At 34.6% G+C, this 27,052-nt stretch overlaps 1 protein-coding gene across 1 annotated transcript in view; it reads left to right on the top strand.

The window, feature by feature from the left end:
* nonC (serine/threonine-protein kinase Smg1) overlaps positions 1-27,052 on the top strand; it is a 108,964-nt gene that overhangs the window by 13,508 nt on the left and 68,404 nt on the right. Inside the window, exons 11-38 of the mRNA XM_067082572.1 lie at positions 724-924; positions 2,713-2,838; positions 4,682-4,798; positions 5,062-5,280; positions 5,740-5,958; positions 6,188-6,358; positions 7,053-7,207; positions 8,403-8,611; positions 9,124-9,374; positions 10,238-10,402; positions 10,872-11,026; positions 11,316-11,493; positions 14,999-15,141; positions 15,500-15,682; positions 15,827-15,953; positions 16,466-16,616; positions 17,126-17,327; positions 17,507-17,754; positions 18,136-18,307; positions 18,581-18,800; positions 20,118-20,288; positions 21,878-22,024; positions 22,386-22,542; positions 22,887-23,119; positions 23,530-23,757; positions 23,956-24,135; positions 24,422-24,547; positions 26,035-26,129. Of these exons, the coding sequence (XP_066938673.1) occupies positions 724-924; positions 2,713-2,838; positions 4,682-4,798; positions 5,062-5,280; positions 5,740-5,958; positions 6,188-6,358; positions 7,053-7,207; positions 8,403-8,611; positions 9,124-9,374; positions 10,238-10,402; positions 10,872-11,026; positions 11,316-11,493; positions 14,999-15,141; positions 15,500-15,682; positions 15,827-15,953; positions 16,466-16,616; positions 17,126-17,327; positions 17,507-17,754; positions 18,136-18,307; positions 18,581-18,800; positions 20,118-20,288; positions 21,878-22,024; positions 22,386-22,542; positions 22,887-23,119; positions 23,530-23,757; positions 23,956-24,135; positions 24,422-24,547; positions 26,035-26,129 (4,949 nt within the window). The remainder of the gene's footprint in view (positions 1-723; positions 925-2,712; positions 2,839-4,681; positions 4,799-5,061; positions 5,281-5,739; positions 5,959-6,187; positions 6,359-7,052; positions 7,208-8,402; positions 8,612-9,123; positions 9,375-10,237; positions 10,403-10,871; positions 11,027-11,315; positions 11,494-14,998; positions 15,142-15,499; positions 15,683-15,826; positions 15,954-16,465; positions 16,617-17,125; positions 17,328-17,506; positions 17,755-18,135; positions 18,308-18,580; positions 18,801-20,117; positions 20,289-21,877; positions 22,025-22,385; positions 22,543-22,886; positions 23,120-23,529; positions 23,758-23,955; positions 24,136-24,421; positions 24,548-26,034; positions 26,130-27,052) is intronic.

The raw sequence follows: 27,052 nt of genomic DNA, 5'->3' as shown, positions 1-27,052 counted from the left end.
TACATGATATATTTATGCATTGTTCACTTATAAAAAAGGAAGAAAGTAGTGCAAATGGTAACAAGAGGGATCCTGTAACACATATTAATGATGACAGTGTGTCACAGAAGGCACGCTATGATTGATACCCATTACAGGGTATAATCTGTGTTAATTTGTAGCTTTGTACATTTGTCATATTACTTTGGCAGAGGTAGAACATTTCAGTATCTTTAGTGTCTAATGAATTGTGAAATAGGGATGGAATGGACATTAAGAATAAATACCAACACCCTATTTGAAGTTGTGAGAGATTCATGAACTTTGTAAGTGTAAAGAAGAATATGCTTTAAGTAAACAGCAAAAATTTATGACACTTGTATGAGCCAAACCTCCTGTTACATTGAAGACAGGGGCACTAAACATTAAACATTTAATCCTTACATAATAATGATTATGATGATACACTACTCACAGTATCCTTGTTATAGTTTTATATCAAGAATGGTCTTCACGGAAACTTATAACTGATTACATTGGGGAATTAAAGGTATTTGGCATATATTAGTAGTTTAGATGTATGTTTTACTGTTGTTGATATACTAGGTTGTTCCTATTGTTTACTAAATGTGAAAGTTAATTTTCATTAATTTTTTAACTAGAGTATCCTATTTTATTTTAGCATCTTACACGAGTGTTTATTAACTATTTTGTAATTAGCAGTATTAAAATTTATTTTTGCAGATGCTTAAGCAGATTGGGAGCAGTTTGTCTGTTGTTTTCATCCAAAAGTTACTCGGAGTATCTTCACCACTGCGTGCGCTACGGCTTGCTCCTCATAGACAAGTGTGGCAAGCAACATTAGCAGTCTACCATGCTATTCTTAGCCTGAAAAATGTTCCACTACTCCAAGAGGCATATAATTATATATTAGCTGACCTCCAGGTAAGTGATTATAAGCCTCCATACTTTGCTGTACCATTTTTCATCTAGATTTCACGTTTGTGTAAACTGGGTAAACTGCTGCATGCTCTTATGATCTGGCATTGTTAGGTATTTTGTAATTCTGTTATGTTGTTACATCTTGTCAACTGTTTATAGACAAATAAATGATGATTGTTTGAGATCTGATTACTTATAAGCTGAGAGAAAAGTTTGCCATATGCTTCTTTTGCTTTGTTGCACATTATATCCATTTCGAAGGTCTGTCTGTTCTGCCCTGTAAATGTCTGTCTGTCTGTCAGCTAAGGTTAAAGGTTTTTTGAAGTATTATATTTTTAATATCTTCGAAGATAAGACTTGAGACATGATGTATATCATCTATGGGTCAAGTGTATTAAATACTATATGTGGTTGATTCAAGGATGAATGTCAGTTCATTATTAGAGGTCCAAGGGTAATAGGAATTTAAACTTGGTTATAACTTTTGAACTACTGTATATAAGATAGACTTTGTGTTTGGCAAGTGGTAAGATAGACTTTGTGTTTGGCAAGTATACTCCACTAACCAAAGAAATGTATGTTTAGAGTGAGGCCAGAGTCATGCTTGAAGGTCAAAGGTGAAAGAAGAATTTAATTTAGGCCATATCTTTTTAAGTGTATGCGATAGACTTCATATTTTTCAAGCATACTTCACTTATGGAACTGATTTTCAAAGGCCAGAGCCATACTTTGAGGTCAAAAGTCAAGTATCAGTTTGTCACCACCAGGGCCATTGTCAGACAAGTGAATGTTGTTACTTTATTACAGTATGAAGTGCCTTTTAATATTTCCTCCAACTTCTTCTTATGCTGCCTCTTCATGGCAAAAATCCTCCACTGCTCAGGAGGCCAAGAACGACATTCAGAACAGGGATTAGTAATATTACAAACATTAGATCTGCATTTACTGCATGTAGAATGTGGATCAGTCTCAGTAGAGGCCAGAAAATGAAACCAAGGGGAACCACCAACCCCAGGACATTTTCTTTGAGGCTTAGAACTGGAAGGCTGAGATGAGTTAAGGGTTTGCATGATCAAACACAAAACAAATCGCACACAAAAAAAGCACTATTGCACAAACACAGAGAATAGCACTAATTCAAGACACAAAGGGCAAACCAAAGAAGGTAAACGGGCAGGAAAACATCAGCTTCTGGAAGGAAAGGCAACAGCATGTCCTTCTAGCAAGGCGTTAAGGAAGAGGCCTCACGGCGCTCTCAGGTGAAGCAAGGTTGGCTGATGCCTTCTCTCTCATCCGACTGGCATAACCCCATTGCCACCAATACCTTGTTCTACAATTTTTTATGTTTTTTACCAGTTTCCAGCTGGCGCTAGAAGATTTTTCCTCACCTTAAGACTCTATGTTTGTTAGCTATGAAAAATACAGATTAATTAAAATTTGTCATATTTCAATATGACTTCGTTAACCTTTACATTCATCTTAGAATTAATGGTTGCAAAATATTACTCCGTTAACCTTTACATTGATTTTAGAATTAGTGGTTGTAATACCACATGAATTTCCATTCATTTTTATGTTATATATTGGTTGCCTGATTTCCCCATTTATTAATGATGAGTACTGCCTACATCAGTAAGATATGAAGTTACACATTCTTTACCATGTTTTACATTTCACAAGACAGGTATCAGATTGATTTATGACTGTGTTCTGTTCATAAATATTGTTTATTCTGAAAATGCTATGCATTGTGGATTTTGATGCTGAATTTTGTTTTGTATTTACTTTCAGATTGCACATCAGGTTCTTGTTCCAAACTCTAAGAAATTTTCTACATCCACCGTATTGGATGGGGTTACGTATAAACAAGAAGAAGCAATCATCATATTAATGTATTATATGACAGTTTTAGCTGAGGTATGTTGTTTAATACTCTACAGTAATCTCCAGTGTGCAGCCTAAATTTAAGAATTTCATTCATATCTAGGTTTTATAGGCTAGTTTTTTGTGGATTAAGCATTATAGTCATGAAGTAAGGAAAACTCCAGCATATTTACTGTGCAATGACAAGGATTCAGTGAGTACTTGCTAAATTTATTGCTTTTATTAAAGATTTTTGTATGACTGTTCATTTATTTTTTATACTCTAGTAATTAGGCTGATTTTTGTTGTGTATTTATGAGTTGCAGAATTGCTTTGGTATTTGTTGCCATTATATGTTCAATTATAAGTGAAATCTTTTACTTCAATACCATTATTTAAATTATCTTAATACTAATTGGTAGTTAGAAGGTTTGTGTAATCTCTCCTGTTAAAGTAGCCCCTAATTTCATGTGCTGAAAGCTGTCATGCCTTGATTCAATTTTTTCACTAAATCTTTATTCTCTTTAACATACCATCAGTGTTATTGATGTTATAGAGATTTTGCTTTGATTGTTTTTGTTCTTAGTTATTATAGACTTGTTGAAAAGCATTCACTCATGAATATTAGATGATAGCTATGTTGGTGTTTAAGTTGGTTTGACCATTGATCACTTACCCTATTGACCAGTGGATAAGAGTCATGGCTAGGTTTTATTCATCAGGCAGGTGGATTTAGACTGGAGACGAAGCATAGATAAATATATTGCCAGATTTGGTATCAAAGTCATGGAAGTCATCCAATTAATTGATGCTAAAACCACCAGTTACCATGTGTACTGTTGAGTCAAAGCTTTGCAACTAGGAAGAACGAGAAGGCACATGAATTAGGTGGTAGTCGGCTATGTTGCACAGAAGTGCTGAGTATGATACCCATTACAGAACTACCCAGTAAGAATAGACCTAGTTAGGCTGTGTATGCTATTAGAAGTTTGGACTGTCAGGACTCAGTCATAGAGGCATTCAGTGTGGATTCAATCAGCAGAGATCCATTCATGGTGGGTCCAGTCATAATGAGCCTGATAGGCATTGAACCTACTGGTTTAGATCTGAACTGGAAGAGTTATGTGCTAGATGTGGTCATTCAAAGTAGACTAGGTCTTTCAGAATGGTCAGGTTCAGTTATTGGTTGCAAGTGACAGCTTAAGTTATCCTCACTTGGAAACATTAACAGCAAATATTTCTGTAAGCATGAAATGTAGAAGTTATTCATTGAATTTAAGTTTCTTCTGTTTTCTGGTGAAGAAAGTTATTTTTAGCTGGAGAACCAGCAGGTACCTAGGAAACTGGTATTTTCAGTGGAAAAATGATGGAGAAGTTGTTTGTTATGCTTAAATATGCACTCCACAGTTTAAGATTTATGTCCCAGTCCTAATCATTGTAACTGTTTCCAAAATATTATGAGTTATCTAGGCTTTCTTTTGGAAGACAGGTCAGAAATTCTTGATAGTTTATTTAAAGGGGCTAAGGAGAATTAAGTTGTCTCCTGTCTTGCATTTTTACAAAAGAAGGGAATACGTTTTAAGAACTTTTTCATCATTGCCAAATTTCAAAACTAATAAAAAATGTAATTCTTTTACTGATAAATGCCTTTATGACTTACATTAGTTTTTCATATTGCAAGAATGGTTTTACAAATCATCTCACAATACTTTGATGTATTTTTCATTTTCACTATCAATTTTAAGATATGTGATCAATCTTTAAAAACCAGACTTAGTTTTGGTTAATTGTTCAATACTTTTATTATATCTTTAGCCACTTTTTAATGATTTTTAAGTTTCAGCTGTTGTTTAAAGGAGGATTTATCATTCCTATATATCCATTTATTCTCAAACAGGTTGCCAATACCCGTAATTCCATCATAACCATGTGGGCTCTAACGCCACCTCTGGTTGACCTTCTTGCTACCCATCTCACTCCAGCAGATCGTCACTTGGCACTTCATTATCCAGAGGTAGTCTTGGTCACAGAAGCTGTTAAACTTCTGTGCAACAAATCATTTTACATAAACTTGTGTATAAGTGTGATAGACAGTGTCGTATCGTATATATATTCGTGTTCTTGAAATACTGATTAACCTGTACTGTATTCACTAGGAAATGTTTTATTCATTGGCATTTTATTGTAATAGAGTGCTGTTTACAGTGTTTAAATTTATTCTGACTTCATAAATTTTTCTGAATTATGAAATTTAATTAATATTAATGATTTTTGCAGGTTCAACATGCAGTCTTGTATCTTTTATACTCTCATTGTGCAAAGCATTCGCATTATGTTAGCTCTAGTACTTTAATAGTTGGAGCTTCTTCGCCATTTGTTCCTCCAAGCGTTTCTACATCTTTTTCGGGTGGATCTCCCGGAGGTTTTTCATCCGGATCATCTACTAGTGAAAATCTTGCCACCATATTAGTGACACTGACAGCTGTTCTGAGACAGGTTATTATCGTGTCCCTTAATCTATATCTGGACGCCTCTTTTTAATATTTCAGTAAATGTTTATTTGTGATATAGAAAACTAATGGAAGCAATTTACATAATATACTAGTTTGGAAATAGCAACTTTCTCAAGTAATTCAAGTCTTGTTACTGTTATGCTTACATTGCATTATCAACTTTCTGGATATATTTTTATTGGAGTATTTGATTAGAATGTGAATGAATTTAATTTATAATTATAAAATGCTAGAAGAGTAACTGGTCAAAAATCAGGAGTTTTAGGCACAACTTGATAAGGACATTTAATACCTGTTTTAGTTCATTTGCTTCAAAGCTTTCTGAAGAGAACATACTAGTTGAATAGTTGATTGTTTGCCTTTACAGTTAGTTGGAATTTTTTTTAATCTCTTACATGTAGTCATAGTGTTGATATTTTATGTGTATTAATAAAATTTTCAGAGGTCAGTAACTGGAGCCAACATCATACAGTTATGTTTAGACTGGGCAGCAGATGTAGTCCGCAGTAGTGAGACTTCTTTACCACAGCTGATGAAAATTAAAGTGTTTACTGACATGATTGATGCTGTTGTTCAGACTGGTTACCACCATCAAAACTCTGTGACTTCTTCTGTTGCTGCCTGTCTCTCAAAAATATTTGCCATTCTTCCACCTACACAGGTATTTGAAGAGATTTTGGTTCTGTTTCATTACATTTATTGTCAATTTTTTAGGTAAGAAGTATCTAGTTTGCCAACTTATTAAGGTTAAATAGAGGGAAAGCTGCTATGAGAAATAGATGGCAAAATTTCATTTGTTGGTTGTTATTTCTCTGCATGAAACATAGTAGGTTCCAAAAGCTAGATTTGATGTTTTATATTAAGCAAGTCTTGAACATCTCTGTTTTCAGATGCAGAGCTTAGATGAAGTAATAAAGCTTTGTCTTCATCATGTTAGCCACAATGACTCAAATATATGTAGTGTTTTCCTCGATCTGCTGGCGAGGTTACCTCTAAGTGCTGTTTCTCATGCTCTCTGTATGTCAAGTACCCAAGATGAAAATGAATTTTCAGCAAATAAGGTAAGATGTCAAGGAAAGTTCTTCCCTTCTTTTGGGGCTCGGAATGTTTTAAAAAGCAAAGGAGTAACTTGATATGAACACTTGAGTGTTATATGAGAAACAAAACAAAATATCCAGGTATTTTTGAGTGTTTAATATTCCTCCTTCAACTTGTGTATAACAACATTGATTGGAATATTCGTGCTTGGTCGTCTCAGAAACCACATTTAATTGCCTTATTCTGGCTGTAGACCATGTATCCACTGTTATTAAATGTTCTACAATGCCTTAATCTGTACCTTGGACTCCCACTGTATTTGGTTTGAGTTTCCTTGCTTAAAGATACAGGCCTTCTTTGATTAGATTGTTAGTATTGTGAAGTCTGACATAAGAGGACACCATTATGAAAAAATTTTCAGGCCTGTTACTTTTCAGTTTAGGGCCAGAAAGGAAATATACTCAGTTACTTTCCAGAGTAGGCACAGAAAGGAATGATAACCCCTGATGCCAGCTTTCTGGAGTGAGTGTTTAATCTTAGCCTGTAAAATATTCGCTGCAATAAACTAAAAAGTTACGTCTCTTACGTAAAGTTTGAGGTAGTTATTAAAAATATAAATACAGTTTTGGGTGTATGTCATTTGTTTTACAGTAGTCTTTTCTCTTGCATTTATATTATGTTTATACTAAGCTTTGCGCTGTGTTTTCCTTTTACCAGAGTGATGGTTCTTCAAATGTGGAATTTGGAAGCTTGGATTCATCATCCTTGAAGAGCCTTGAACGACATTTTGTCCTCCGGTCTACGTCAGGACATTTGCCAACTAATGCATTCCATACCCTAATGACATTCATCTTACATGTTTCCCAGCCTAAGTGAGTATTTTAGTTAAAATGTAATAGTGAAGAGGAAATATATGTACCTTAGCTGTACACATATTTTTCTCTAAAGAAAGGGAAAAATTATCCTCAGCATTTCAATTTTTATTATTCTAAAGTACAGGTGTTACTTTATTGTAGGATTTATTCTCTAATGAGAAGAGAAAGACGTGAGATGAAAATTGAGGAAGATTGTGTGAAAGAAGTTGTACTAGTAGGTGCAAAGAGACCAGAGGGAAGGGACACAAGGTAAAAGGTGCAAAGCAGTGCAATTCATGGCCACAGCATCAGCATAGAAAAACTTTACTTGGAGGAAGTATCTTATGAGTGTAAAAGGAAGGGCTTTTAAATTGAGAAAGATTTCTACTTCTAAGAGAAGAATAAGAGGATTGAAAATGTGAGAAAGGAAATTGTACCTTGGAAAAGTATAGCAGGAAAGAACTGGCTTAAACTAAGAAAATCATCTACATGGCATAGAAATGAAAGAAAGGGACAAAAGACTTGAGAGAATAATTGAAGTAAAATTAACAAACGTATATGTCAGTAGATAATGAAAACCTCACATTCACAGAATGTAACAGAATATATTTTTACTGTTCTCATGGCTATTCATAAGAAGATATTGTTGCATTCAGTTCTGCATTAACAAATGAGTATTCTTAATATTTTCAGTGAAAACTTTTATACATAAAGTAGCAAAGTAGAAAGTGTGTGAACATTCATTGAAGGCATACCAGCTTTCAGATTGACAGTACTCAGTACTCAGTTTTTTTTGAAGTGTCTTTTCAGCCCCCAGCTTCCTCACCCTGTGCTTTTCAATTTTTCATACATTGTTTGCTTCCTGTCTAGCTGTCCAACTATTTCAGCCCTACCTATCTCTATTTTCATTTCTCATTTAAGAGCAGGTCCTGCAGGAGGTTTTGCGAGGGCTTAGAAAGTGATTCAGTGGTCTTGTTAAATTACTTTGTACTCTTAATGATATTGTACCAAATTCAGCTGTCTATTTTGATGATGAAAAAAGATCACTCACAGTATGTAGAATGTATTTTACCACTTTGATGGGATATGATTAGGATGCAGTGCTGCCAGAAGGTCCCATTGAATGGCTTCTTGTTCCATTAGATTTACTTTTCCATACATTAACACAAAATCATTAGCGTTTACCTATAATTCAAGTTTTTTGTTTTTGCAGAGGAGAATATTGGCAAGAGGACCTCTTTGCCATCAGTCAGAGAGTGGAAAGAATGGCTAAAGCTGAGGACTGGAGCTTGCCTGTCTTAGCATCTCACCTTCGAACACTGCTATGGAAGTGGTTGACTTGGGAACCGGCACAGCACTGCATAGCCAATAAATTAAGAACAAGTCTTGGAAAACCACAGGATACATTCACAAACATTGAAGGTAGGACTTTTTTCTATAACATTATTTATTATGCTCAAGTTGTTCATTACAAGTTGGACAAGTTAGTAACTGTAATTAAGAAGCAAGTTTGCGGTTGTTTGATTAAATGGAAAGTTCTGAAATGAAAAAGAATGATAATGATGATGACCATTTTAACAGACTTGTTTTTTACTAAGACGTATTAGCTTGAAATCTTACTAAATTAAGTGTTTTTTAAATTGTGCTGTAAATGTTAAAAATTCTGCCAGTTTCTCTTTGTAATGTCAGTGTGGTCACTGATCTGTAGTTGCCTCATTTTTTTCAGTCTTCTGAAGTTCATAATACTTTTGATTAGGGTCCTGATTAATGTCTTGCACACAAATTGTTCTTAATATCAAAATTATAATTTTGAATATAGATGGCCGATACTAAGGAATGTTGCCATGTTTGGGTATGGTATGTGTAGACAATCATACTGTAATTAGTTCCAGTTTAAGAAGTGATTTGCATCTTTTTAAATATTACCATCACAGGGTCCATTAAAAGCAGAGCCAAAGAGGTGCGAGAATGCAATCAAAACTCTGAAAAAAGTCAGGGTAGCAGTAAAGGCTCTGATGATCAGACGGGTAAAGGCAATGGAAATGAGAAAAGCCCTGCTGAAAGTTCAGACGTCAAAGTGCATTCCTTAGCTATTACGTTGCTTGTTGAGTTTTTGGAGAGTCTCGAGAAAGCTATGTTCAATGCAAGTGATGGATGTGCCGTAGCCCTTCCTCCACCCAACAAGGTAAAGTGAAGTGACGCTTCTCAGAGAAATGTCGTATAATGATTTTGTTAAAGGGTTGCATCATTTCTGGTCAGTAGTTTTCATTAATTCTCATCAGATCCTTTGTATCCTGAGGTTATTTCCCAATTAACAAGTTTGGTTCTGTAATTTGGGAAGTTGCATAAGAATGGTTGTTGTTCACCATTTAATATTACTACAGAATGTGACTTTATATACTGTTAAGAAGTCTGATGTGATTTTTATGTAATGATATTTATATAGGCCTTAAAGGTATTGAAAGTGCAGGAAAAACTGTAAGAGCCTTAAGTGTTATGATTTGATCAAGCAGATATTCCCCACAAGTGAATATGTAGCATTGTTGAAATAAAGAAAAGATATACCTGAATGAGGACTAAAAGTAACAGTACCGTTGAGGGATATACCAGTACTGATATGACAGAAGTAAAGTAGTAGTATCCTATGTGGGAATTCAGTACCGTTTTAAGTGAAATATATATTTTGAGGAATTCAGTACCATTTTAAGTGAAATATATATTTTGGTTAAGTGTTGCATTACTGTGTGTCTACTGATAGCAGTAACAGAGAATAGCAGGTCATGCACACAAGTTCCATAAAGAAATTTAAACAAAGGTTTCAACATTTTTTCTTAATTACTGAATTCTTAGTCATTGTAATCTGTTACTCTTAATGTATTTTTTTAGCTAAAAGATCCAATCCTTCTAATCAGCCCTGTTGGAATTGAGAATTAGGTTTAGTGGTCTGAGTAATATAGCTTATGGTAAAAAAGTCATATTTGTATATGACCTTTAAATCAGTTATCTTAGTAAATGGTCTTTTGACAATTGTTTGTAATGCTTTTACAGAGTGTACGAGCCTTCTTTAGAACAAACCGCCAGACTTGTACAGAATGGCTCAGTCGTATCAGGGCTGCTGTCATTGTTGTGGCTCTGAACTCAGGACGGCCAGAGGTAGCCATTCGCCACTCATATAAACTGCTTCAGGAACTGAAGGATAATAATAATACTCAGGTAGCGTGTTACGTTTATTTCATTCGAGGTTACAAGTACAACTCAGGGTTTTGTGGTTTTTTTGTTGCTGTATGAAAGTACAATAATCATCTTGGAAAGGGATGTGTTGTTTCTTATGCGTGGATTCCATCATATAACTAGGCTGTTATTTAGAAAAATGTGTGTTTTCATGTTTGGTTATGATTTTTGTAGAAGTAAACCTTATAATGACTTGTATACAGCTTGCAGTAGGGTCCTGTCTTTGGTGGTGTTTATAAGGGTAGTGTAATGTTCAGGGAAAATTGTAACAACAGCATTTTTATGTATTAACAAGGTTATTTCCTTTATTAAAGTGAGACTTTCTTCACAACTGACTTGTACTTTTCCCTTGAATTTGTTTTTTATTAGTCCAGAGTTTGCAGAAAACTATTCCACACGGAAATGACATGTATTATTCTAAAATGAATGCTATTTCATTATTGTTTTTCAGAGTAATGATTTTGAAAGAGCCGTTTGTTACTGTGCTCGAGCATTATTGATGGAGGGGAGTGATGAAGGGGTTGCTGGTTTGTACTACTGGTGTCGTGATCACATTGGCCGGAGATTCACTTGGTTAAAGCCTGCAATTTACAGTGCAGGCAACAAGTTAGTAAATTTGTGTTTTAGAATGCATTATATCTATTCAGTTATTCGTGCGTGTATGTTAAACATTTGTAATACTTTTGAATATTTTTCTGTTAACCTCCAGAACTCTTAATACGGTGTTATAATGATGTGGCAGTGGATTATTGCATAGAATTTTCCTTGTGATCCTCTTTATTTTGTTTTGTATTTCGAAGCATTTTATAATTTTTAGTAATTAATAATTATTTTTCTATCAAATTGAAAGTTAAAATTTGATTCAAATGAAACATGGTTTTTGTGTACATTGCAGGTACGAGAAAGCTTTGAAGGGCTTCTTGCAATTCCTAGATGGAGGAGAAGAGGTAGAAGAAGAAGGTGAAAAAAGCAAGAGTGAAAATGAAGAAGGTAGTTCTCATCATCCCTCCTTGAATAATCAACTAGATATCAAACAAGTTGATCCCCTTGTACAGGAATTCATATATGCACAGGTAAAGTTTCCTTTTAGAATTTCAAATCAGGCTACGTTTTATGAGCTACAAAGCCATGCTGTCTTAGTCTTATTTCAATGGGCATTTTTTGCAAGATTGAATTTTTTAAAGATTTAATGTTTTTAAAACATCAGTCTCCTCATTGAAATTTCATGTAATATGTTTTGTATTCTGTTTTGTTGACAATGACAAATTTAGCCAGACAAACTTTCTTGAATGTCAACAGTTGGTCTTCATAATTTCTGCAGTAAATAGATGTGAACTAAAATTACAGTGCAACGATACTGGATCTTTTTACTTCAAGGAATTTCACTTAAAGAAAGCTTAGCATTGCACCAAAGTAACTCCCCTGTAAGGGGTTGCTACTTGTCAAGTGCCTTGTGTGGCTCACTTTAGATGGCACTGAGGTATTTTGCTGAGTAGCACTGTTCAACTTATACAGGCTTCTCCATTTCCCTTATTGTATTCTCATTAGCAGGTAGATGATATGATAAATTTTCAGAGTACATGGGAAGATATAGTGCTTTTATTGTTTTTTTTTATTAACTCATGTTGTGACTCCCACACAGGTGATCATCTAAAGAGAGAATGAATAGAAAACACAAGTGTACAGGTCTATATAGTGGGGGAGCTGGTTTAAGGCTAGTGGAAGTCTGGGCAGGTCAGATTGTCATTTGTCAGTTGGGATACTGGGTGTTTTTGCTGTAAAGCTCACATTCTAAGATGTTGGGATCTCCTGGGTTGTGTTGATTGGGGAGGTTGGTGGGTTTCTATTGGTGTGCCCCCTATGCGTGTGACTGGTGCATTGGCTCATTTTGGTTTAGGGGAGCATTTATTCATCTCATTTGCTTTACTGACCAATGACAGTTTGATCTGCCTAGACTTTTGCTAACCTTAAAGTGATTTCCCCTGCTGTATATACCGATATGCTGGCACAACTTTTTAATTTATTCATTCTCTCAGTAGATGACCATATGTGTGCATTTCAAAATGTAAGAAATAAATAAGCAGTGATAGCTCTTTGCATATATCCTTTGGAAGTTTTTATATCATCTACCCACTAATTAGTATAAAAACTTCCAAAGGATATATGCAAAGAGCTATCATCTACCCACTAATTATTTTCCCAGCCCGAGAAGAACCCTAAAAGAGTTCAGAGGTCTGGTTAAACAAATCATTTATAACTAACTAACCCACTAATTAGAATACATTAAGAAAAATAGAGAACACTATGTGTAAACTGCATGCCTTTAAAACAGCAGTTGTTATCAATAACACTTCCCATAGAGAGGGACTCCTTCCAAGTTATAGTAATAATAACAAGAGTAACTGAGAAGGCATAGCCCTATTTTTTGTGCATAAATCAATTAATGTTCTGTAGTCACATATGTAAGTCTTCCTCAGCACTGTGCTCTTTGTCTGAAATTGAGAAATTGATATAGCAAATGGGTCTTAACTTACAGTCTGATGCAAGAAGAATACAACTGCTTGTTTCCAGTTTTAGGTTGGATATTGATGTGCAAACATTTTCTTTCATGATATATGGGGTGATGCAGGATACCATTTGCAAGTTTTTCTTATGATTATGCATGTTTACAGAGTACTTCCTACTTGATTTTATTTTTCCATAGTTTGTATTTATTTTTAAATTTAATTCAGTGCTTTGAATACAGGTTGCCAATAAACCTTTTGTTGTGATGAAATGCATTTTTTTTAAATATCCCAGTTGCACCAACCCCATTACCTGAGCAGAACATCCCCACTATATGTGGCAGTACCTTCATCCCAGCACTGCATACAACCCCATTCCATTGTGATTACAAGGTCTGAAGTATAGCAATGAAGGATGGGGGGGTTAGTAAAACGCTTATGAAAAACTTACATGAAAGTCCATTAATCATAATTAGCTTTATCCTGTTTCAAATGAACCCAGCCACAACAAGTTGTAGAATTAAAAGAAGAAAGGCTCCACTGCACTTGCCTAGCCACAACCTGTATTAAATATGTCTTATATCTCCAGTTTCATTTTGTAGACTGTTATTAATGCTTTCGTACTGTTATTTTTACTCTTTTAGGGAAGAATGTTATCATAATTTACACTTAATAAACATTAAGTTTGGGGTTTCATGAAATTTTTTTTATGAATATTAACATTGAATATTTCCGTTTAGTATAAACGTGATTTTCACTTTGTTCTGTTTAGCACTTCATCTTGAAACATTGTCTGTTAGCTCAGGCAAGTAATCTTTCATGCCTATAGCCTATAGCTGTGCAGGTAAAAATGCTAACCCTCAAAATCAGAACTCGCTTTATTTCTGTAGATTCTAGATTTAACCATGATGTAAAATATCTCTCAAGTGCAGGTGCCTGGAGGTGCCAGTCAACTTTGCCAAGATTCATCTGTGGTATATAACCCTGTAACCCATAAATAGACAGATAAGTATTCTTTGGGACTGATGGTAGCAGCAGGGCAGATTTTACCTTTAGGGTATGGTGTAGGGCCACGTTCTTCTTTTCTCTGACTCTAAAGTGATCATTTATATGGCATACCAATGGGCATAGACTTGAGATTACTAGCAACTGTTTCATATATGTGATGAGTGTCTTCTGAGATAGTCAGCACCTACCACATTGCAAGTTCCTTATTTTACTTTCATAGGGCCTCTCCACCTCGATTTTTTGCCCTCTGTGCTGACCATTGTTTTGGGTCCCTTACTTTTCATAGTTTCCAGAAGGTTACTATGGAGTCAGCAAGTTACAGTCAGTTCCTTGGCACATTTAGTAGCCTCAGCCTCCCTCCTGATTTAGAGTTTTGATGTGAGCGATAGTTTTTCAATGGAGAAAATTGAATTGGTAATTCATAATCAGTTTTACTTACAAACCAATCACTCTCCTCCTTCCATCCCTGCTGATCTCTTGCAGTCTCATATTCAGATGACATTAAAAGAGAGGCAGATGGTTGATGGTTACCTTTGGTGCATTACTGTACATGCTTTACTTCCACTCTTCTTCTGTCGACAAAAAGCAGCGGTGTGTGGGATATGCAAAGAATATTGTTAACTGTAAATGAGTCATGGGCTTGTATAAAAAGTGAATGTAAATTGACAAATGATTTGATTCCTTAAATGTCATAAGGTTAAGTAGCAGAACTTAGATTTTACTATCATTTTTCAGTCATTGTGCTTTTAATGTGTATGTTACAATTTCAGCAGTGTTAAGTTTCATACTGGTATGTATGTGAACAGTGGATTTGTAATAAATTTCAAGTTGAAATGTAGAAAATTTCATGTTTGCTGCTCATTATTTTTTATCATTTATTTTTAGCTTTTTTAATACTAACTTTCTGTTTAGCTAAGTAAAAATGATCATTGAATGATGTAAGGTTCACATCCATTTCAGGGTACTGTCCTGCAGATGCTTACCTATGTACGGGTTATTTATTTAATGCCTAAACTGACTTAACAAGCAGGAACTTATTACTGTAATTACTCTGGTCATGTTGCAGATAGCTGAAGCTTATAGCAAGCTTAGTCAGTGGGGTGAGTTACAGAAGTGGACAGTGCAGGTGTGGAATAAATACAATGAATCAGAAAGCTCTGCAGTTCACTCAGGTCTCCTCAATACATACAAAGATTTGTCCTATGTTCAGTGAGTATAAATTTCTCTAGTATAGTGTATATATATATACTTTTCATGCCAATTATTTTTTTTTTATATTTTGTAATTGGTTAGTGTTTATGTAATGAATTCTTTTGTTTAAGGGTCAGTTTTTAGTATGAAGAATGTAGACATATTTAAAAGCACTGTTATAACATTTTGTAAATCACCTGATACAGTAGATGTACAGGTGGCGTTGCTCTATTTTTTTTTAAGGTTTTAGTCTTTAGTGCCTCTCATGATTTATAAGGAAGAATTAAAGTTTTAAGCATGCGTACAAATAAACTAAGAAAAATTTTTTTGTGTTATAGTGTTTGAATTTTGATCTTTTTGCTTCTGTTTTCAACAGAGCTTTGGCTCACTTTGATTCTGCTGATCCTGTTGGAGTGATGACAAGTCTCTCTGGCTCTGTGAATTTGGTTGATTGGTCCAAAGGAAATGAGTGGGTCATGTGGAAGAAATTTCATAATATAAATACAGTATTATTATATTCTTTCACCTCCACAGTATATCCTCAGCCCAACACTTTGAGGTAAATTATTTTCTAATTTTTATCTCTCCTTTTAGGATAATCATGAAAAGCATATTATTGAGATATTGAATTTTATAATCTTCATAGTATGCACTTAATATTCAGGTGTTTGACATATTGTAATCATCCTGCCTTTGTTTTTAGGGAATCAATTGGAAAACTGGTAACAGAATGCGAAGAGCAAGTTGAGTGGCTGATGCAGCTTTCCACCCTGTCATCGTACAACAATTTACATCTTCAATTACTCCTTCTTCATCAGGTTTTACATGAGGTAAAGTTTTTATGACATTCCACCACAACATTTTGCATTCCTTTGGAATTAGTCTTTCACCATAGGTCTGATTAAAGTACAGTGTCTTGGTAACCAAGTCAATTATTCTTAATTTATTTATATGATCCTTCAAGTCAACGCTTTGGGTTATCTATATTGTGGCAGGAAACAAGTTCTTTGCAGTGACCCTTTGCCCCAGTTGCATTTCATTCTTCCATTTACTTCCATTTTTTTTTTTTTTTTTTTTTTTTTTTTGTCCACATCCCACTTGGCTCTCCTACTAAAATTTCCACCTGTAATTGCTTCATCCACACAATATAATTATCCATACTAGTAAGTTTGTGAAATTACACCAAGACGTCACATTTACAAACTCTCATAGATTTCTATGAGAGTTTGTAAATGTGACTTCTTGGTGTAACTTCACAAACATACTAATAAGGATAATTTACTTTTATGTGGATGAAAATAATCCTGGTTCTGAAATATGTGAATTTCTCTTTGCTTGATAGCTGAGAAGTATTCTCAATGACTCAGTGGGAGTTGGTCGTTTACATGAAGGATGGGAAAACACCAATCTAATGAGTCTTCCAGCAGATCTCATACCGCACGTATCACGCTGGTCCAAACTCATTGCTCGTCTCAATCCTTCAATAACCCCAAGTAAGTCGAGTGCTCCTTTGTTTTAACAGTATTGTATTAATGAATTAGAAGATGCTCACATTTTGTTTTTATGTGTATGGGATTTGAATTCCATATCTTTATTAAATACATGCTTTCTTTACCAGTAAATTTAACATGGTATTCCCTTATTTCTGACATTTGTGTGACCTAACATTTGTATTTTTGTAAATGAAAAATGGAATTCACACGTATTTTCACACTTATGAGAACTTTAAATGACATAGTACTTTGGAATAAAGTATTCTGTAAATTAGAGATTGATCATTATTTTATATAGGATGATTAACCATCTTTAAGAGATTAGTATGGATATGGATATACATTTCTTGGTAGTATGGATATGGATATACATTTCTTGGTGTGAGAAGTGTCATATAATTTTGGTTATAGACATTATGGCCTATACATATAACTTCCTGTGAAACAGCTTCAGTCCATTATGTTAAGAAAGATATGGGTAGTATTAATGAAAACTTTGACTTTTGCAGCATCAATTACTAAGTTGGACCTGCTGTCTGCAAAGCAGGCTCGTAAGCAGGAAAACATGGACTTTGCTGAGAGCACACTCATAGGCTTACTTGGAAGTGTGAGTTCTACTTTATCTGAGTCCGTGTTGGAAGTGTTACCAGGAGCAGAATTCAATCCACTGCAGGCAAAATTGCACAGAGAAGCAGCAAAGATGTTAGCGCAGTAAGTGCAGTTATAGTAATGTAAATTTTATTTTGGATATAAATAGGTTGTTTGTTGTTTTTGGGGTATAATGTTGATGTTAATTTTGATCACCTCTGTTATCAATAAGTGGGGTCACATAACAAAAGACATTAATATATATATATGGTGTTATTTCTAGTGGTCAATTTTTTTTCCAGCAAAGGAAATGTCAGCCTTGGTTGCACAGTGCTTGCGGGAGTTGTTGCTGGCTTGAACCCAAGTTTGTCTGCACTAGCACAGACAGATACAGCTTTGCTGAAATTGCCTCCTAATGAAGCTGGACATCTTTGTGCACGTTCCATTATCACCCTTAATAAGTGGTGGGCTCAGGATGAGAAAAGATTGATGATGGTGCCAGATGGTTCTTCCAATGAAATACCATGTTGGATGGATAAGTTATATAAAGGTAATGTTTTTCAGTCGACACTGACTTTGAATTACCTGGCTGAATATAGGTGTTCTCAGTAATGAGAGCTAACTTATATTGTTTCATACCACATGCCCTAGTCCTTTACAAGAAAGAAAAGGCAGTCGGCCTCTTAGTACTGAGCATGGTGGACAGATTCCAGAGTCTCAGGCAACTAAAAGCCTCATTATTTATTAGTCCTGAGAGCCTTTAATTCTTCATGTGAAGTCCCCAAATGTTTTAGCTAATTATGATAATTTTTAAGGGTTCTTTTATTCATTTTACATTTTATTCAGCATCATTTTTAGGTTCTGCTTGTAATTTTGAATTGAGTGATTTTGCAGCATTATTGATATATTTGATGTAAAAATTTCATTTCAGTGTATTTGGAAATGAAGAAATACTCACCTGAAGAGTTACAGCCATTAGCTGATGTCAGCCACTCTACTTTACCAGTCTTAGAGAAAAATATCGGACATATTTTAACTTTAGCAGCTACACAGTGCCCAACTCTTCCTAAAGTTTGGTTCCATGTGGCTTCATGGTGTTTCAGGTATGGTGATTCTTGTAAATCTTTGTCATGATTAAACTTTTTAATGTTCATAATTGATTCATTGTCACAAAATGTGATGGTATTGTAAGTAAGCATGTAAAGTTTTGTGGTTTTACTTTTAGATCCTTGTAAACTAACTCCAGCATAAAGATTTATTCATCTTTGACATACATCGTAAAGGAACTGGAAAACGTACAGTAGTATCTGACCATTTATTGATTATTACATAGTGTTTAGGATTTTATAAATCAATTTATGATTATTACTTCTTAGGTGGGGAAGGAAAATCTTGGAGCATAATAGTAAAGCTTACAGGCAGTTATCAAAAGAGGACCAAAGCAGAGTACAGGAAATACTCTCTGTAGATTCTGCAATTGGCCAAGATAAAATTGAGGAAATGTGTGGGCTGTTAAGTAACTGGAGGCCTGGACAGGACAGTGAAGATGATGATGAGGAAGATCTAAGATTAGAAGAAGTTCAAGGTCCACATCAGGTAAGTTCATATTTATCTGGTTGCTTTGCATTGGGGTTCCTGATAATATACATAGCATGAGGAAAGATTTGTATATTTTAGGAGTGGGTGTCCATAGAAAGAACAAACTGCTTTCAGTGCCTTTGACATCAAATAGGCAAGACAATTAGGAAGGACTTTAAACTTTTTTAAAGTTTACACAGACTTAAAATCAACCAAATTGCCTCACTTTCTTCCATATCTTCCATAGTTCCTTTTCAGTTCCTTCCAATGCTTGCTTGGCGTCAAAACAATAAAGAATCTTCTTGAATCTTCTCTACAAACCTTTGTTGTTTTCTTCCTCCTTTCAAGTGTTTGAGCACTGTGAATATGAAAGCCTTTTTAGAACAATTCTGGGTCTTTTATCTGTGGAAGTCAGCGATATATTTCAGTCTTCCTTGTATTTCTCCATTTCCTAAGTGTCTGAGACAAAACATATTACCATTCTGTTGTCTGATTTTTTCTACATATTCAGAACAGAGCAACACACTTGAGAGTCCAGTGTGTTTTCCCTTTGCAAAGCTTTTAGAAGCTCTTTTCATTTAATAATTCTTAAGTAGTGCTTTAGGCAGTACAGCCTTTAGGGAAATCAGTTCATTGCACTACATAGGAAGGTAGTTTTTGTTATACATAGTTTAAATGTTTTTGATATTTAATATTGAAAGATTAGAAGAGACTGCAAAGTAAATCACCCACAGTGAATGATATTAATTTTGTATGACGGTTTTCGTTTTTAGTATTAAAAAGCTAAGGTAAAGTAGCTCCCATGGGAATATTGTAGTGATAATAAGTAGAAAATGCTGAAGATTGTAATGTCAGTCTTCTCATGGAGAAAGTCAGTTTTCTGACTAATTGTTTTCTGTATTGGTCTTGGAACTTTTGTTTGCTTGTCTTTGTTCTCACATTTATAAACCTATTTTTAACATTTATTGGTGCCCCAGTCTTTCTCCTCATTCCTGAACATTAGCTGGGAGGGAGAGAAAAGAAAAGATACTACTAAACAAAAGGTCTCCAGCTATTGATGTAGCCTACCACAGCAAAGATCAACACAAGATGGAAGTGTGTCTGAATGTGAAGGAAAATCACTTATTTGGAAAACAAAACTGACTAAATTTTTATATATGAACAGTAATTACATTCACATTGTGGATAGTAGAGAAGTGAATGCCCAGTTTTATTCCTAGTATGTACAAAAATCAGTGTTAATGGAACTAAGGTGATTACAGTTCATATGTAAAAAGTAGTTTTGTTAATCTTAGATATATTTCTGTAACATTGAATGGTTTTATATGGTTTCAGGTTGGAAGTCACATAATGGCAACACTACAGGCCTGGGGAATAAGTAGCAGTTTGGTTCCAGACATCAGTAATCAGTTGGTAGAAGTTCATTCTTCAATTCAAGAAAGACATTACACTGTTCTCACCACAGCTGCTAAAGCTTACTTTAGATTCCTCAAAATAAGTCAAGGAGTAAGTTGCTGTGATTGAAATTTGATTCAGTTGCCATATGAAGTGTAATTAGTTTTAAGTCTTTGTCATTGACATAATGACACAAATTTGATGAGTTATTGCAAAATGTTATTCTTAAAATTTTTCTTCTGTCAGTGAACATTTTCTGTGCGTAGCACTACTTCATAACATATTTGTTATTAAATATACCGATTTTCTTTAGATCAATGCCATTAGTACAGTAGTTATGTAGATGAAATTAGTTGTAAATTTGCATAAGTTGCAGGAATAAAGCAATAATACCATGTGATGGTCAGCTTTCATGATATAGCAATGGGTTTGAAATATGAAAAAACCCATTCTTGATGGGGGATTTAATGATCTATGTGAAGTAGTATTACAAAATGTAATATATAAAAACAAAACATATTTTTCCATTACAAACCAATTATTTATGTTAGCCCACATTTTTGGACTTCTACAAATCCTAGACCCTCCATTCTTGATTTTAAAGGTCATCTTTTGGCTTGACAGCTGCACCAGAGGTGACCCTTATGGATCCTGAGTTGTAAACAAGCAAGAATCTCATTTCTCATTTAGTCCAGGATAAAGTTAAGCAATACACGAGTCTATATCATGAACTGTCGTTTTGCCATATGTTGCCAATAACAATACCTCTTTTTCATAGGTTTTTTAATTAAGTAATTCAGAACATCTTAAACCAAACTTGTCTCTCTCTCTCTCTCTCTCTCTCTCTCTCTCTCTCTCTCTCTCTCTCTCTCTCTCTCTAGAAACTCAGAGAGAGAGAGAGAAAGGTTGTGATGCAAATTGACTGGTTAGTTTATCCTGTGTATGGCACTACTTAATCTGTTCAACTCCTATATATGCATGTGATTCATAATCTGCAGAATTTTCTCATAATCTCTGGTCACCTTTGCTGTTTGTTCATGCCCTACAGGTCAAGGACCTTGGTCATTCATCTCCCTCCTCTTCATGACTTCATCCTGCATCCATTTAGCACACATGGAGGTGTGCTTTTCTCAAAGTACTTGCCTTTATGCCTCAGGTGTTTGGCACATGTACTGTTTGGGGATATGCCTTCCATCACCTATGTAAGTTGTCTAGGGTTTCTGATGTCATCATTGGCTCCTTTGTCCATTTTGTACAAGGAATGGACTTATTGCATCTAGCTCTAATGTGCTCAGCAGTCTCTCCTCTTCTTTGTCGTCCACCATGACTTGTGAATCTGGTTATGATTAATGGGTTTTCTATAACAAACAGTAATATTACAATATAACAAGTTTTCATACAAAACCATTAATTATAACTGTCCATGCCCTCCTCCCTCTCCCCTCACACCTCAAATCTTCCAGTTGGTAGTTGGCACAGAGGAATAAGAAATGTCACCTTGTTGGACAGTGGAGTACATGCAGTATGACTTTCTTCTTTCAAACTCTTTCAGGTTCCTTTATTGTAAGAACATAGCATTGTACCTCTCCTACGAGGTGTATAATAGAATGATGTTTTTTACTTATGTTGGTAAAGATAATATTGTTGTATTTCATTCCTGTTGACCATTATTCCTAAATAAATTGTTTCATGATTTACAGCACAGTGTAAGCCATGCAGACCAGTGCACCATAGCAACATTACGTCTTTTAAGGCTCATAGTGAAACATGCCTCTGAACTAAGAGGAGTGTTAGAAAAGGGCCTAGCTGAAACTCCAACTCGGCCGTGGAAAACCATTATTCCTCAGGTAATAAATTCATGTTGATTTCTGCTTTGTATATATTTTCAATAGTTGGTGACTTGTGTGGTCTCTCAGAAAATTGGCTAAATGTATCAGCATAGGTAACAAAAAATTAAATGACTTGCCAAAATGGGATTAAGATTTCAACCAGAAATTTTAGTTTTCAGCATACTGTAATAGATAAAATTCATAATATAGGTAGTTTCTAAGTCCTTGTTCATCTTTAATTTTCTTCTTCTTATCTTCCTCTGTATTCTTTTGTGATCATCCTGTCATTTAACTACTGTACTACCTTGTTGTACAGTATTTTTCCATGTACACTGCTGGAACATTAAAGTATTAGTTAATAAAAAAAATATCCTTTCAGCTGTTTTCGAGACTGAACCATCCAGAGCCATATGTTAGAGGTAGTATCTCAGAGCTGTTGTGTCGGTTGGCTGAAGATTTTCCCCATTTGATTGTTTTCCCTGCAGTTGTAGGCTCAGCTGGAGGAAATGTAACAGGAAATCAAGCATCCCTCACAGGTAGAGTTGTGGCGTTGCATTTTAGTGTTTTTTATCTAAAGATAGAGTGTGATGTATTTGGTCCTTTTAATGGTACAGTGTATGCACAATGTCATCATAGTAATGACTGGGTAATCTGTGTATCTTATACACTATATCTATTTTGGGAACTTTTATGTCCTATTGTTTGTTGCTTTATGAAAAATTAATATATTTGTTGGCAAAATCAAGCCAGTTATGTTGATAGAATACGCTTTATGGTGTTAAGTATAAATATATAAATATTTACCTTTGGCTTCAGTAAAGGCCAGCTATTATTTGTAGAAACATGCTCTTTCTAATGTTTATTGGTCTGATATTTACAGATATGTTAGCAAAGTACTTGCATAAGGGGAGACACGTTAGGAAAATAAAACAAGCTCTAGGTGATGAAGACGAAGAGGAGGAGGAGGAGGAGGAAGAGTATGATCAAGTTGACGAGGATGAGGAGGAGGAGGAAGAGGAAGAAGAACTTCTCTCAGAATCAACAGAAGAGCAAGAAAGACGAACTCTTATGAGAAACTGTTTCTCGGATCTTGTAAACACCTTGACAAAGCAGGCAAGTAGGCCAAGATTCATTGTAGGTTCCAAAAGACTAACTCAGTCTGTAATTAAACTGCTGTCATGAGTCTTATGGAATTATGAATACAGAATGCATTTTCTTATTTTATTAGTTTTTAGTTATATCAAATAAGAGATTTGGATACTATACTATGATTTGCATTAAGAGGATGGCAAGAGAGAGGCTCTAATCTTGGTAATATGATAAGTTGAGATTATTGTGTCTCTTTTATTTATTGGAATTTTTATGCAAAGTTTAACTCAATATTTTCTAACAAGTCAGTTTTATAGTAGTCTTATCAGTGGCAACTAATTTTTTTCACAGATTGGGTAGTGCATGTGCGAAATTATTTTTAACTAGATGTATTTGTAGTTGTTGTACATTAGTTATTTTCATTTTGCGCACAGATTGGATCCAGTATCAGTGAAGTGCAGATGCTTGTCCATGAACTCAGACGCATCACTGTACTTTGGGATGAATTGTGGCTTGGCACGCTAGCACAGCACCATAGTGATATGTCTCGAAAATGTCATCAACTGACTGCTGAAATTGCAAGGCTGAACAATAATTCATCATTAAGTCAAACAGAAAAGACACAGCTTATAAAGAAAAAGTACAACATAATATTCAAGCCAGTGAGTTTCTACGGTTCTTATTTTATTTATGTAGTAAATTTTATTGTGATTAATGATCTACTCATTTTCTGGACTTTGGTTGTCTATTTATATAATGTTTTCATCACTGATTAAAAGAAATAGTCTGTACTTATAATTGGTTTTTAGATTATTTTTTCTACCATGATCTTAGGATAAGGGAATTTTATTTTCCCACAGTTACTGTTTGTACTGGATCAGCTGGCTGATATAACTTCCACACCACCGGAAACACCTCATGAAAGACATTTCCATGATACATATGGTTCCCAGATATCTACAGCCCTCAGCAACTTAAGAGAACCGGAGAGTTACTTTGATCCACAATCAGCACTCTCAGGATTAAAACAGTTGCACCAGGTATATGACTGATATCCTTTCGTATTTAGTGCCTGGCACTGTATTACAGTAATGTGAATGGGTTTCTTGTTCTGCAGTATACTGTACTCCTTTTGTATGTATGTTGTATAAAATTGTTTTGTGTTTTATATTGTTCGTGAATAGATAATCATGATGACAAAGTGGTCTTGCCTAATGGTAATTGTTGCGTGCACCAAAGATGGTGAGGAAAAGTCTTTCAAATTAAAATGTTATACTAATATATAGTATGTAATATATAATAATATACAGTATGTAATACTACCAGATGCTGCAGCAGCGTGCTCATCGTAGAGCGTCATCAACACTCAAGATGTGTGATGTATCCCCAAAATTAGCAAATTTGATGTCTACGAAGATTGCTATGCCTGGAGTTGTTTCTTCTTGTCAGCAGGTAATATATAGTGCTGTATTACATTCAGTAAAGACTAGGTTTATTTTGTTGTTATATCTTTAGGTAAAAATTATGGAATGGTAAACAGATTTTCCTGTACGAAAGCTTACGAGTTGCACAGAAATATATGTTTGAAACACTAATTATAATTTCATTCTTTGTAGTATAACATTTTGAATGAGGTTGTGCCAAATTGTTGACGAAAATAATGCCAGCGTTCTTAGTTCATAAATTTTGATATAATATCAATGTATTTTTTAAGATATTTTTGGTGAGTACAGTATGTAGAAAAGAAGTAAGCCTCAGTTGCACCCACTTATCATCATCATTTCTTGATTGTAAAATTAGAAGGGTTTTTGAACTGCAGATCTGTTTATGAAATAAACACTTCTGATTTTATTGTACACAGAACTTCATCAACTGCACAGCATATTGAAAGGCTTCTGACGCAATAAAAGGAATGACTGGTGAATTTTGGCATAATTTTAAATCTTATTGAGAGTTTTTTTATTTATATTACTATTTCACCCATTTCTTGTGTGCTTTTTCTTGTTCACATATTCTAAAGGTGTTCACATGTGTTGTAGTGGTTTACTGAGTTTTTTGTCATGCACCTTTTATTTTTAGCTGGTGTCTTTCCATTGGCGACTGGCCACCAAGAGTTGGTACTCATAAGTTCTTTTCTTTTAATTCCTTTTGTGTGGTTGCTTAGACTGTATTTTTTGGAGTTGTTCTTCTGTTATTGTAAAGTAATTTGGCTGTTTTGATTAGAGGATGGACAGTGGAGTGTGAGCTGGACATGTACAGTGAGACTTATCTATTTTCAACCCTTCACCTCATAATGAATAGGTTCTTTTCAAATGGAAGAAGGTTTAAATATGATTATTGGGCTGTATACAACAAAATCACAAGTAAGCAGCAACCTGGAGAAGCACAATAAAATAGATCCTTTAATGGTCCAACTCTTGGGAGCCTGTGGTAACAGATTATCCATATGACCAGGGGTCATTAGGTGTGTTTTGTGGTAAGTGGGTAAGGAAGTATTGACATGTATGTAAGAAAAAGCAGGAAGTTTGTAGGGGACATAAGAAAAAGGAGGCAGCAGCCTTTGGGAATGGGATTGATGTAACCCAAAGTCTAAGGATATGTAATGTATAAAAGAAGGTGATGATAACCAAAAATGCAGGGTAAAGGGAAATAGACAAGATGTCTTTTAAGGAGCATACCCTTTTATAGGTTTGTGACCTCTTTAGATGTCACTGTTTTACTGAATAGAAAATTTGTCTATAGAATTGTTTATATAATAAAATATCTTTTTAACTTGAAGTAATCCATCCTTTAGTGTACATATTGTTAAAGGTATTATACAAAACTCCTAAAGATATACAGTGATTATTTTGACTATGACTACATTATGTTCCATGCTTTAATTTTCAAACTTTCATATCCTAGTACAGTAATTGAAAGATACCTTTGATTCTCTACAGGTTGTTACAATAGCATCTGTGGATGGAAGTATTTCAATATTGCCAACAAAAACCAAACCCAAGAAACTAAGTTTTCAAGGCTCAGATGGAAAGAAGTGAGTATAGGTAGTTTTCAGTTGTGTGTGTAAATGTTCTTTAACCTTTGAATTATTTTACCTGATTAGCCCAGTCCCATCACTAAGGCTTTGAGAAATTGTTGACATTGTTTTTAAAAGTTTGCTAAAAGATTTTCCTCTTAGGGAAAAGTTCATGATTTCCTTTCCTACCACTTTTGTCCAAGTTACATCAGACTTAAGCACTTATTCCTCGACCTAGTCCATTCAGCCAAGTTCACATCCATTTGGAATTCAGGATTGTAGAAATGTAACTCAAACTACTACTTAATAAGTATGTTTATTAAAGCCATTTACAATTACAGTATTTATGAACCTCTTTAAATGGGTATTCCATGTGCTTATTATCCAATTTTCATTTGTATATAAAAAATCATGTAAAATTATTATTGATTTTGTGAGCCTACTTGACCTTCATGCATAAATTAAAAATAATTTTTGTTTAGATGTGTAAGAAAAAATTTGTCATTAGACAAGTATATTTGTAATGTGGTGAAGCAGAAAGAAAAGAAACAAGGATTATCACATCCACTAACCTCACAATCCAGGCTATATGTACAATTATACATACCCCTGACTGGGCAGAGTATAAGGTCAGCCAATTTTAGAAAAATAAACATGTCAAAGGGAAAAATGATGACGTACAAATGCTTGATATAAGATGAATTCTAAAAGATTTTTTGCACTTATCACGGCTAGTTGAACATACAGCACTCTGCTAGTGGTGAGTAGGTGATTAGCTGATGTGGAAATTTGGGCCCAGGGTATCCTCTTTGCTGAACCATGCAAAAATACCAGCTAATTTGTCATTATAATTACAGTTGCGATACCAGTTACGATATTTCGAAGTTACGATGGCGATACCGATAGTGTGTGATTTTTGTCTGTTTTAAACTGTTTAAAAT

Source organism: Macrobrachium rosenbergii, chromosome 39 (assembly GCF_040412425.1).
Source record: "Macrobrachium rosenbergii isolate ZJJX-2024 chromosome 39, ASM4041242v1, whole genome shotgun sequence".
Lineage (NCBI taxonomy): Eukaryota > Metazoa > Arthropoda > Malacostraca > Decapoda > Palaemonidae > Macrobrachium > Macrobrachium rosenbergii.
This window is presented reverse-complemented; position numbering and strand designations above follow the sequence as displayed.